The 10,629-nt window shown below is 45.0% G+C and overlaps 2 protein-coding genes across 13 annotated transcripts in view; one reads left to right on the forward strand and one right to left on the reverse strand.

The window, feature by feature from the left end:
• Positions 1-10,629, forward strand: part of LOC119172939 (uncharacterized) — a 1,216,589-nt gene that overhangs the window by 604,537 nt on the left and 601,423 nt on the right. For 7 of the 10 annotated variants that reach the window (XM_075891711.1, XM_075891710.1, XM_075891712.1 and 4 more), the window contains one exon: positions 882-980. In XM_075891711.1, coding sequence (XP_075747826.1) covers positions 882-980 — 99 coding nt within the window. Of the gene's footprint in view, positions 1-881; positions 981-5,978; positions 6,065-10,629 lie in introns of those variants that run through there. The other 3 variants (XM_075891719.1, XR_012894686.1, XR_012894688.1) reach the window with 3 other exon arrangements.
• LOC142813823 (uncharacterized) overlaps positions 1-10,629 on the reverse strand; it is a 548,512-nt gene that overhangs the window by 353,462 nt on the left and 184,421 nt on the right. The gene's annotated exons all lie outside the window — the stretch shown is intronic.

Below are 10,629 nucleotides of genomic sequence, written 5' to 3' on the forward strand. Positions count from 1 at the left end.
GGAGACCTCTTTTTTTAAAAAAAAAAACGTTTATCTTTTGCAATGCTAGTTCTTTATTCAAATTGTTAGCTTATTTTGGCTTGCTCAATAATAATATAATACGTATTGCTTTTGGCGCAAGTGAACGATTAAGTTCGCTGCTGCAGAAAGTTTTGCACACCTGAGCACTCACTGAAGTTTGTGACGCACTTGTTCAGTTCTCCACACATAATGCTGCAAACTATAAGCTTGTGCGAATTGTTTCTTTTATTTTAGATTCGAATTGAATTTGAAATGAACAGTTATTTAGTTGTATAGCTTGATATATCCCATGCAAGTGGAACTTATACGGTATATATTGCATATTGTACAGAAAAGTGGGTATATTTGTAATAACCCCACTAACCTGCAGAACATTTTATTTTATTTTTAATTGAAACAAGCCATGTGCAAATATTTGGTTCAAAGAAAGTGGAAGTAACTTTAAGTCGCAGCAGAATTTGTTAAATTCAATTGAATGGAAGTGATAACCTGTACATTACGTTGGGTTTAAAATGTTCTGTTCTTTATCGAAACGAATCAGCTGGTATAAGAAGCCTTTAAGCTTAATGAACGATGAATTTATGTGACTGTAAAACATCCATTTACCTATGAAATCGGGCTTTGCGAATTTTCCCTGTATAGGTGTGTGCGCGGTTTAACAGAAAAATCGCCTTTGCTAGGGGTTGCATGCTTAGTGTTGTTGTTCTTGGCCTGTTCGTCTATTTCAAATACATTGAAATTTATAAGAACTTAAGTTCAACAAATCAAAGCGAATTCGAATGCTGTACTATTTGTTCAAAGTGCTCGAATATTCGTATAAGCCTGGTTGTCAGTGTCAATTGTGCTTCTTGGTCTTTCAGGAAACGATGCGGTTGTTTGAGCACCGTCGCATGGTCGTGAACAACGGAGCTTCGCAAAACACCATTGAGCGAAACACGTTTCCCCACAAATACAAAAAGGTTGGTGTCTTTTCTTCTTTTTTTTTCTCTACCTTCTGTTTATTTCCATCACTTGTGCGAGAAAGTCCTTGTTTTTAGGTAGAGGGCGTCTACATTTACCGGGGCTGAAATGGAAAAAAAGCGTGAACATTTCTTCCAGAGCCAGGTGCAATGACAGTTACAACCATAAAGTTTTCTGAAATCAACTAGGGGGGACTCTGGCGCTGCAATCGTTCAGCGACACTAGGAATGATGGGTAGTACATGAATTTGCCTCGTCTTCGTGCTTGTAAGCGCCAAATCGCGCTTGTGTGTTCTTTAATTGCTGTGTTTCGGTTTCGTTTCGAAGGAAAGAACGAACCCTTTTGAACTTCATGACCCGATTTTAAATGGTAAGCCTAAAAGAATAAGGTAGTGAAGAACAACCACTGAACATTTGCTAATTTTTGTTTCGTAAAGAAACAGCTTCAAGCCTCACGAATACACACGGAGCCAGAAGTACGAAGATTAGACAAATCCGGGTACTACCCATCATTCCCATGCTCACTGAAGCGCTATGCATTGCAGCTCCCATAGACATTGGCACCGGAGGTGTCTCCAGTGTATATTTAAGAAACTCTAAGGTTAAAATGACACACTGGCTACGATTAAAAGCAAATAAAACCACAACGTTTCAGCTCCCGTATGGGAGCCATGTTCACAAGAATAAAGCTCTCTAACAAGGATTGAAAAGGCATGCTTTTGTTTGTTTGTAATCTTGGTCACTGTGTTTTAATTGCCTTCATGTCTGTGCCTGACCAGATGAGCTTCCATTCAACTATCGAGCCAGGTGTCTGAGGACTGCCATATTTTAGTCTTGTGCAGTCGAATCTCATTAACTCGGACACGCTTAATTCAACCTTCTGGTTAATTCAAACTCACGCTTTGGTCCCGTCAAAGCTATGTATATTTCAATGAGTCAAAATGCCCTGTAATACAATCACACAAGCACTTGCGACAGTTAATTCGAACGTACCGAGCTCCGAAAATGCCCTCAGCACCACGCCCAATCCCGCGACAGCACCTCCGACACCTCAGCGCTGCGCACAAAAAAGGAAAAGAAGAAAAAGAAAGAAAAGGCTGCGGCGGAATGTTTGCTCTCTCTGAAATGCCGATCTGCGACGCGCCTGTTCCACGCTTTTCCCTTTTTCGTTCCTGTCGCATAAAGACCCTCCTTTCAACGCGGCACACGAAGATAGAGAGAGGGAAAAAAAAGAAAGCTGTCATGGAGTGTTGGCTCTCTCTCAAATGCCGATCTGTGACGCGCCGGTGCCACGCTTCCCCCTTTCTCATCCCTGCCATGTAGAGACCCTTGTCCTTTCAACGCCGTGCACGAAGAGAGGAAAAAAAAGGGGGGGGAGGGAAGAAGAAGCTGTGGTAGAGTGTTGATTCTCTCTAAAAGGCCGATCTGCTTCTTTTTGCGTGGAGACACTCCTCCTTTCTCGTCATCCTGGCCATGCTTCGGCTGTGGCAGAGAGGGTAGCAGCGAAGACGCAGTCGTTGCTGTTGTCTTTAAAGATTGTTAGCACTGGACATTGCCGCGCTCAACTTCTCTTGCCGGGAGAATGCTGAAGCCGAAGTAGAAATGCTTTGCAAGCTGTGTGCGAAATTGATTGATTCGCGGAGGGGCCAACCTGTGCAGACGCGCATCACCGAATACTTCAATAAATGATCAATGTCCTATAATTTGTGAAAAAACGAGTCTTCTGAAACTTCCTCCTTGTGTGTTAGCTCAATGCACATGCGCCACTGCATGTTGAGCCCTCCATTCATATCATTATTTCGCACTTCTTTTAATACGAACAAACTTTCGGCCCCCTTCAAGTTCGAATTATCGAGATTCAAGTGTAATATCGGCACTGGCTCTTGTTGGCTGTTAATGCCATTCATTCAATGTAATTAGAAGTAACTAACAGCAGTGATAACTCATTTCTTTTGTATATACTGCTTAACTGATACAGCTTTCTTCGGTCATTTTTATAAATGTTTCTGCATTGACGTGTAGTTGTTTGGTGAGATTATAATGTAGTTCTGGTATGCCGAGGTTTGTGAACAAATCTGTATATTCGTTTTTTAAAAAGTTGTCGTTGAGTTAACATTGTGGACACGAATAAAAAGTGCTCATTTATTCCGACAGCTTGTTACTTTGAACTTTGTTAATATTGAAAATCCAAGATTTTCGACTCAAACCATTGGTGCCACTAAGTGTACTTCGGTTGTATTAGTACAGCACATATAAGAAGGGAACACGACACAGACGTGCGTCTACCTTCTTTACGTCTGTGTTTTGTTCCCTTCTAATACCTACTGCACTAATACAAGCTAAGTTCATAGATGACCGACTCGCCCGAGCTACAACACTCCTGTCCAATATTGTATGCATATGGCAGCAACCTCCAAGTGCAAAACAGTCATGAGCATCGCACTGAAAGAAAGTCTGCATTATTGTGGCCATCAACATTACCGAGAGATGAGGCTGGGCCAGTTGGTAATCTAACAAGCAGTTAGGAACAAACAAATAATCAATTGAAGCAATGCTTATTTCATAATTGCACTTCTATGGCCTTTATTCTTCCATTTTGTTGTTTGTGACACTGTCAGCTGCACACTTTCACAACTTTACTGCCACAATACACAATTGTGTTGATAGTGACAGCAGTCTTGCCTATAGTGGTTATGGTAACCACATCCCTTCATAATTGGCTTGACTAGAAGTATTGCATTTATTGAAGTGTCACATGGTCTTGATGCAGGTTTGTGCAGCAGGCTCCTTTTAGTACGAAGAGTGTCATGTGAGCTTCCAGCCCAAGTTTTCTTCATCATGGTTGTCTTCATTTTGCAGTTTTCACAACTGAGCTAATCCTGACTGCTAAATGTAATCCTTCTTAGCTTCGATTTCAATCTCAAATGCTCATACAGTAAAGCGTCGTAAGTACGAAGTCACTGGGATCGTGAAAAATCTTTGAAATAAGCGGGTTCTCGAATTAATGGAAAGTACAAAAAGTGGGATGCAAGGAACTTAGAACTATTCGAAGTAATCAGGGCTGGTTGTTTGCTGTGCCGGCTAGTTTGTGACTCCAAGGGTTATGTTTTCTAGTAATACCTGGTCCCAATTTTGCCCCAAATGCAAGGGGAATGGCAGGCCTCGCTGCTGCAAATGAGGGGGGGGGGGGGGAGGAAAGAGCGCAAAAAAAAAATGCTATGAATTATGTCGACTGTCATGCGCGCCTGCAGAAACAAGACGTCTTTGCTGCAACACAGTAGTGACACAGGGGCAGCATGTCACCTGCTCCTCACTCTGAGTCAGCGGTCATTCGCCCATTCTTTCTGGTTAAATAAGGAATTTAATAATGGCCAGTATTATTAAATTCTTGGTGTATTTTTGCTGGAAAACATCATTGAAACTTTCGAACTCAGTTTTTCAAGTAGGCATTGCAAGCAAGAATTTCACTAGCAGTGAAAGTGCGCTGAACACTGGGGCAACCCGCAATCGGAGGTTCGCATACATCGCGAATTTCGCTAAACTGTCTTTGATCAATTTATTTTTATTCCCAGAAAGAATAAATAAATCATGGTGCACTAATGTTGCTAGAAGCATGCAATAAGCTGCTCGCATGTTGCGTCACTGCTATAATGCAGTGAAGTATGTTTTCCGCAGGCACACATTACAGCTGACCACGAGACATTTTGCTGGAAGTAGCAAGGATGGGATGCTGAAGCTGGCGCTCATTAGTATTGCCACATTGCATTGCCTTGTGGCTCTTGAAGGCCATCGTTTCCGCGGATATTCGGTGCAATCGTTATCAGGAATTAGCAGGTGGCACCCATAGTTTTCTAATTAACTGCACTGGTGCGTCCTGCCCTTTCAAATTATCCACTCAGTATTACATTATGAATTAGGGGACCACGAAAATAATTCCAATTAAGTAAAATTTTGAAATAACTGAGTTGGAAAAAATGCAATTTCACTTTAAAAGTTGAAAGTGTTACATCTAAACTAGCTTCTTTTTAATGAAATATGATGATACGACGTGTGGTGAACAGCTGGAGTGCCATGGCAGGTGAACATTTAATGAATTATGACTCTGTGCTCATAGGCTGCATATACGTTGTGTTCGCCAATTTGTCTCATAACTGATGCCTTCGATTGTTAGTCGGAAAAAGATGGAATGGCATCCGAGGCAAACTTGTGCAAACTGTGTGCTTCTATAACAGTGTTCAGACAGGTGCTACCGACTTTGATTTATACTTGGCGTTGTATACTTTAATGCAGCAAGGCAAGCTCATAGAACACACTCACTCGTTAGCTCTCTCTGCTTCTGATGTTGAAACCTTTCAATCTGACAGCGTGCCACTAGCGCTGAATTCGCTCAATGTTATGGTAGGTTTGCCCCTGTAGCAAGGTCGCAAAAATAATTTATTGTAAAACATGTTAACTCTGTTTGTTTATTCTTCTACAATGTAGATGATATGTGGTAATGTGCTATGGAGATGCAAGAATGGGAAGAGGCTGTCAAAGGTGGCCTAGAGTTTCCCGACTCTTGCAAATAATTGCCTCAAAGAACAAGCAGCCAACACTAGTGATGCTGCTTGCATAAATGCTGACACATTGGCATACTTGAAATTTTAAAAACAAATAAATTGATTTTAGATTGAAATTGTATAAACAAATTATTGCTTCATCAGACTTTGACTCTTAGTTACTTCTATATTTATACATGTGTAAGGGTAGATTTCATCCACCCCTCTGAAACCACGGGCTACTGTTCCTTAGTTGAGAATGCTGATCACTTGCTCCATATATGCAATTTGGTCAAAGCTTTTCTGTAGAATTTGTGTATTCCACTGAGTGATGGATTGATTATTTGACAATAGGTAGTCGCCAGAAGGATGCAGCATGAATACAAAAGGCTTTTCATGCTCGCTTGTATTTAGGCCTAGCTGCCTGCCTCGTGATAACGAATGTAACATTTCTCTCCAGATTCCACGAAGTGGTGGTGACAGTGAGGACAACGTGGAGAAGTGCACCATCTGTCTCAGTGAGTTTGAGGACAACGAAGAAGTCAGGTAATGCGCTCCTACAGAGTTTAGCCTCTTAGCTACAACTTTTAGGTGGCATAATGTGCAATTTCAAGATGTGCATATAGATCAATTGAAGAATATTGATGCCTTTGTACAGTAAGACCTTGTGAAAGTGTACTTGCTGAGAACGTGGCATAACTATTCAACTAACGATGGTATACACTGACCTCGAGAGTGCATCTCATGGTGTGCCGTCGTTGCCAAAATGAAATGCGTGCCCTGCCACTGTGAACATTAAAATAAGGGCATAAGCGTGTCTTTGAGACCTAAAATTGCAAGAAAACACGATTTTTGGAAAATGCTATACAGTAAAACCCCGCTGTTGCGTTCCCGTGTGCTGCGTTTTCCTGACTGTTACGTCTTTTTCGGCTGGTCCCGGCACAGCTCCCTTAGGATCCAATGCATTGGGAACCCCGCTGCTGCGTCGCAACTGTGAGACCGTTCCCGCATCATACGTTGCGAAGTGCCTCGACGCGCCAGCCCGAGCGGCCATGTTGTCTTTCATATAGCTGGGCTTGACGATGGGATTGGCTGCCCAAAGTGACGAGGGCAACACCTATGACGTATTTTCGGTTCATGCCAGCAAAAGCATGACCTTTGAGATCCGTATTTGCACTCTAAGAAAGATTGTGATTATGACGCGTTGGGTCCCTAATATTGGTTTTGGCATCTGTAAAAGTAAGGTCTCCGAGACCTGTTTTTGTTTTCTTTGGATGTCACGCTGGCTTAAACTTATCGCCACTGGGTCGTGCAGGCGGCCCGATTTAAAGGGTATAGTCCGATCGCCATCACCATCGTCCATGCGCGCCCGTGCTACCCGTGCTTGCTGCGGTCTTCTCGCATTGCCTTTGTTTCATATCAGTCGTTGCGCAGGTGATACAAGCGTGCAGCATAGTGCCTTTACGCTTCCAATGCTCCAAATTGTTTTCAAACAGAATGACATCAAGAAAGCGGAAATCACTTATGCTGCAAAAAAAGTTGAACATTCTCCGGGCTGTGAAAGAGAACCTGACGCGGAAGAAGGTGTGCATAGCGAAGGAGTTCGGACTCACGCCTTCCACCTTGACTTCCATCGTTGCAAAATGGATCGAACTTAAAGATAATGCCCGAACCTTCGACGTCAAGTGCAAACAAGTCCGGAGTTCGGAGCACGTGCAGCTTGACAAGGCCGTTTTCGAATGGTTCAAACAAGCCAGGGCCGCAGGAGTTAACTTCCACGGCACAATCCTGCGAGAAAAGGCACTCGAGATCACCGACAAGCTCAGTATGGATGATTTTTGTGCATCTAACGGTTGGATCGACCATTTCAGAAACAGACATGGAATATGCTACCGCACTGTCAACGGAGAGCTGTAAGCGTGGACACGGAGACTTTTGAGGACTGGAAAGAGACCGTGGTGTCTATTATAAAGGACTACGAGCCGAGAGACATATACAATGCCAATGAAGCAAGCCTTTCCCCCCCCCCCCAAGGTACAGCTTTCTAAGACGCTGAGCCTAAAAGGCGAGGCTTGCCACGGTGGAAAATGCAGCAAGGAACGACGAACAGTGCTGCTGTGGTGCAACTTCGATGGTTCGAAAATGATGAAACCGTGGATGATAGGAAGGTTTCGAAACCCACGCTGCCTTAAAATATCCGTCACCTGCCCTGCCACTACAACAATAATACCGAGGCGTGGATGACGTGTTCACTTTTTGAGGAGTTCTTGAGATACATGGACCCCAGTTGGGCTGCCAGAACAGAAAAGTCGTTCTTTTTCTCGACAACTGCTCCGCACATCCCAAGGACACTGCGTCGCTGCGGAACGTAAAGGTAGTTTTTCTTCCTGCCAACACCACAAGCCACCTTCAGCCCTTGGATGCTGGAATAATAAAAAAATGTAAAGAACTTCTACCGCAAGTGCATTGTAAACCGGTCCCTGGTCAGCGTGGAGCGTAGACAGCAGCCGGCAGGCGCCACCATCTTAGATGCGACGCATTATTTAGCATCGGCGTGGAGCGCCGTCACTGCTGCTGCAGTTGAACACTGCTTCAACAAGTGTTTCAGTGTGCGCGCAGATGATACAACAGAAGCTGTTAAGACAGTGCGTTCGCAGACTGCGACGAACTAAACACTGCCACGGAGACTGTTGGTGCCAATGGAATCACGTACCGTGACTACGCTTCTGTTGACGACGCCGTTGTCACCTCCGCGATGTTATCCGTCGACGACATTGTGGCTGAGTGCGTCGATCCGTGCGCCAGTGACGAGGAAGTTGGGGAGGAGGTAGAGCGTATACCGGAGCCACCGTCCTCATCGGCCGTAGTGGCACTGGATTTATTGCGAAGATATGTGTGCACCAGTGGCGATGGCGAGAGTCACATGGCACTACAGGTGCTTGAAAAACGCCTTTTGCTTGTCGAGCGTGAGAAGATGCACCAGGCAACGCTGCATGATTTTTTCAAGCGAAAGGATTAAAATAGAACTATGCGCAGTTCACCACTACTCTTATTTCTCAATTTTTCGCGTTTCTCGGCTTCTGCGTTTTCCGGCTATTACGTGTTTTTTTTTACGGTCCCGTAAAAAGTGTATCAGGGGGGTTCTACTGTATTTGGATTTTCCCCCTATGGCTGCATAATATCGCCAATTTTCATGCGTCTTAGATTGGTAATTTATCCATGAGAGTAGTTTTTGCGACGTTAGTGAGCTGAATTTTTGGCGATGGACGCGTGAAAAACAGACTTTTTCAGCGCCGTGGTGTTGCCGTTCTACGCTTGCTACAGCAGTACGTATTGGTCGCATTCGAAAGAGCTGCCCTTTTTCTTTCATATCCCACCGCGCTTGTTTTTGTCCATTCAGTATGCACGCCGTGAATCAGCGTAAAAAAAAAGCCCCCTTGCGTGAGCCTATTGGTGGGGTGAGCACACGTGACTAAATCGCATCTTCCGATTCGCTGGGCCTCCCGAGCTGTCTGCTGCGTGCGGCAGCGGAGCGCACGCGAAGCGGCGAGTGTATGTCACTTTGTTCTCGTCGGTTTCCTGAACTCGCGTGAGCTAGAGCAAGCATCTCTGTATATTCTCTACGTTCGACGGTATACTGGTACGGCGCTGAACGAGCTCGACGAAGCCGTTAGGACGGTGCGGTAAACCTACGCTCCCTGCCGAGTTTTCCCGAGCTGTCTGCTGCGTGCGGCAGTGGAGCGCACGTGAAGCGGCGAGTGTATCTCGCTCACATGTCATTGTTATTGTCGGCTTCCTGAGCCTGCGCGAGCTAGCGAGAAATTGAAACAAGCGTTTTTCAAGTCTGCACAATCAGGCATGCCGTCGAACCAGCCTGACAAGCACGCCGCAGCCACCGGCAAGTGCATTAGGCTTACGCTCTCGGCCACATATTGAACCTAGCTTGAACCTTTTATCATGCTGAAGCTGTATCGCAAGTTCCGCACCCCTCACAAGTTTGGAAAAAAGCGCGAGAAATCTACGGCAAAAAGAGATATTGGCCCGGGTATATCCAACGCGCACCTAGTACAGGACGGCGCGGCGATGGAACACGATCCGTCGATTGAAACACCGACATCTCCGCCTGTTTCCCCGGCCCCCCTTCCCAGACGACATCAGCAATAGGCAGCGCATAAGGAAAGACACAACCTTTTTGACGAGCGCCGATCGTGCACAACAGAAGAAAGTGAATGCTGATAAGATCAGCAGCTTATCGGCAACTTCGGCGAGCGAGTGCAAGGTGCCAACGCTCACGACAGCGTGCGAGGACTTGTACCCGTCAGCGGCCACCTACGAGATCGTCGACTTATCCGCGATAAAGAAGCTTCTTGAAAGAACAGCTAAATGCCGAACATGCAGCGGGACCATTTCTATTGAAATAGGGGAGCAAGTATATGGACTTGCGATGAAGCTGATTTCAGAGTGCCGCAACAGTGGACTTGTTGACAGTGACTGGAACTCTGGAAGGGTACCCAGCCAGGCTAAATGCCCTGCATTTGAAGTGAATATCCATGCGTCTCGTGCCGTGTAAAGCACAGAGAATGGCCAGGCAGCCCTAAAGAACGTCTTCTCTGTAACGGGAATTTCTCACAGGGGACTTCACCACAAAAGCTATCATAGCCATTTGAAAAAAAAAACTGAATACTGCGGCAACAAGAGCTGCAGACAAGGTCCTCTATGATTGCGCCATGTCAATGAAAACATTATACCAAGATCTGTGCTTTGACAACCCTAGTAATGTGGCCCTCTGTTATGATGGCACATGGATGACCAGAGGCCACCTGTTGTTGTTATAGAGATGTTTTCTGGCTATGTTTGAGACTATGTTGTCCTGTCAAATTTTTGTGCCGGCTGCAAGTGTGCACCACCAAAAGAGCACCCGAATTACTTGGTTTGGGAGCCCGCGCACATTTGCCAGAAAAATACACAGTAAAAATCAGGGCACATGGAAGTGGAAGCAGGAGTCACTCTCTTTGAGCGCTCAATTTCCCGTCACGGCTTGCATTACACAGTGATGCTCTGTGATGGGGACAGTAGATCATTCCGTTCCGTTGAAGACTCGGACAGTTTGT

Source organism: Rhipicephalus microplus, chromosome 4 (genome assembly GCF_043290135.1).
Source record: "Rhipicephalus microplus isolate Deutch F79 chromosome 4, USDA_Rmic, whole genome shotgun sequence".
Taxonomy (NCBI): domain Eukaryota; kingdom Metazoa; phylum Arthropoda; class Arachnida; order Ixodida; family Ixodidae; genus Rhipicephalus; species Rhipicephalus microplus.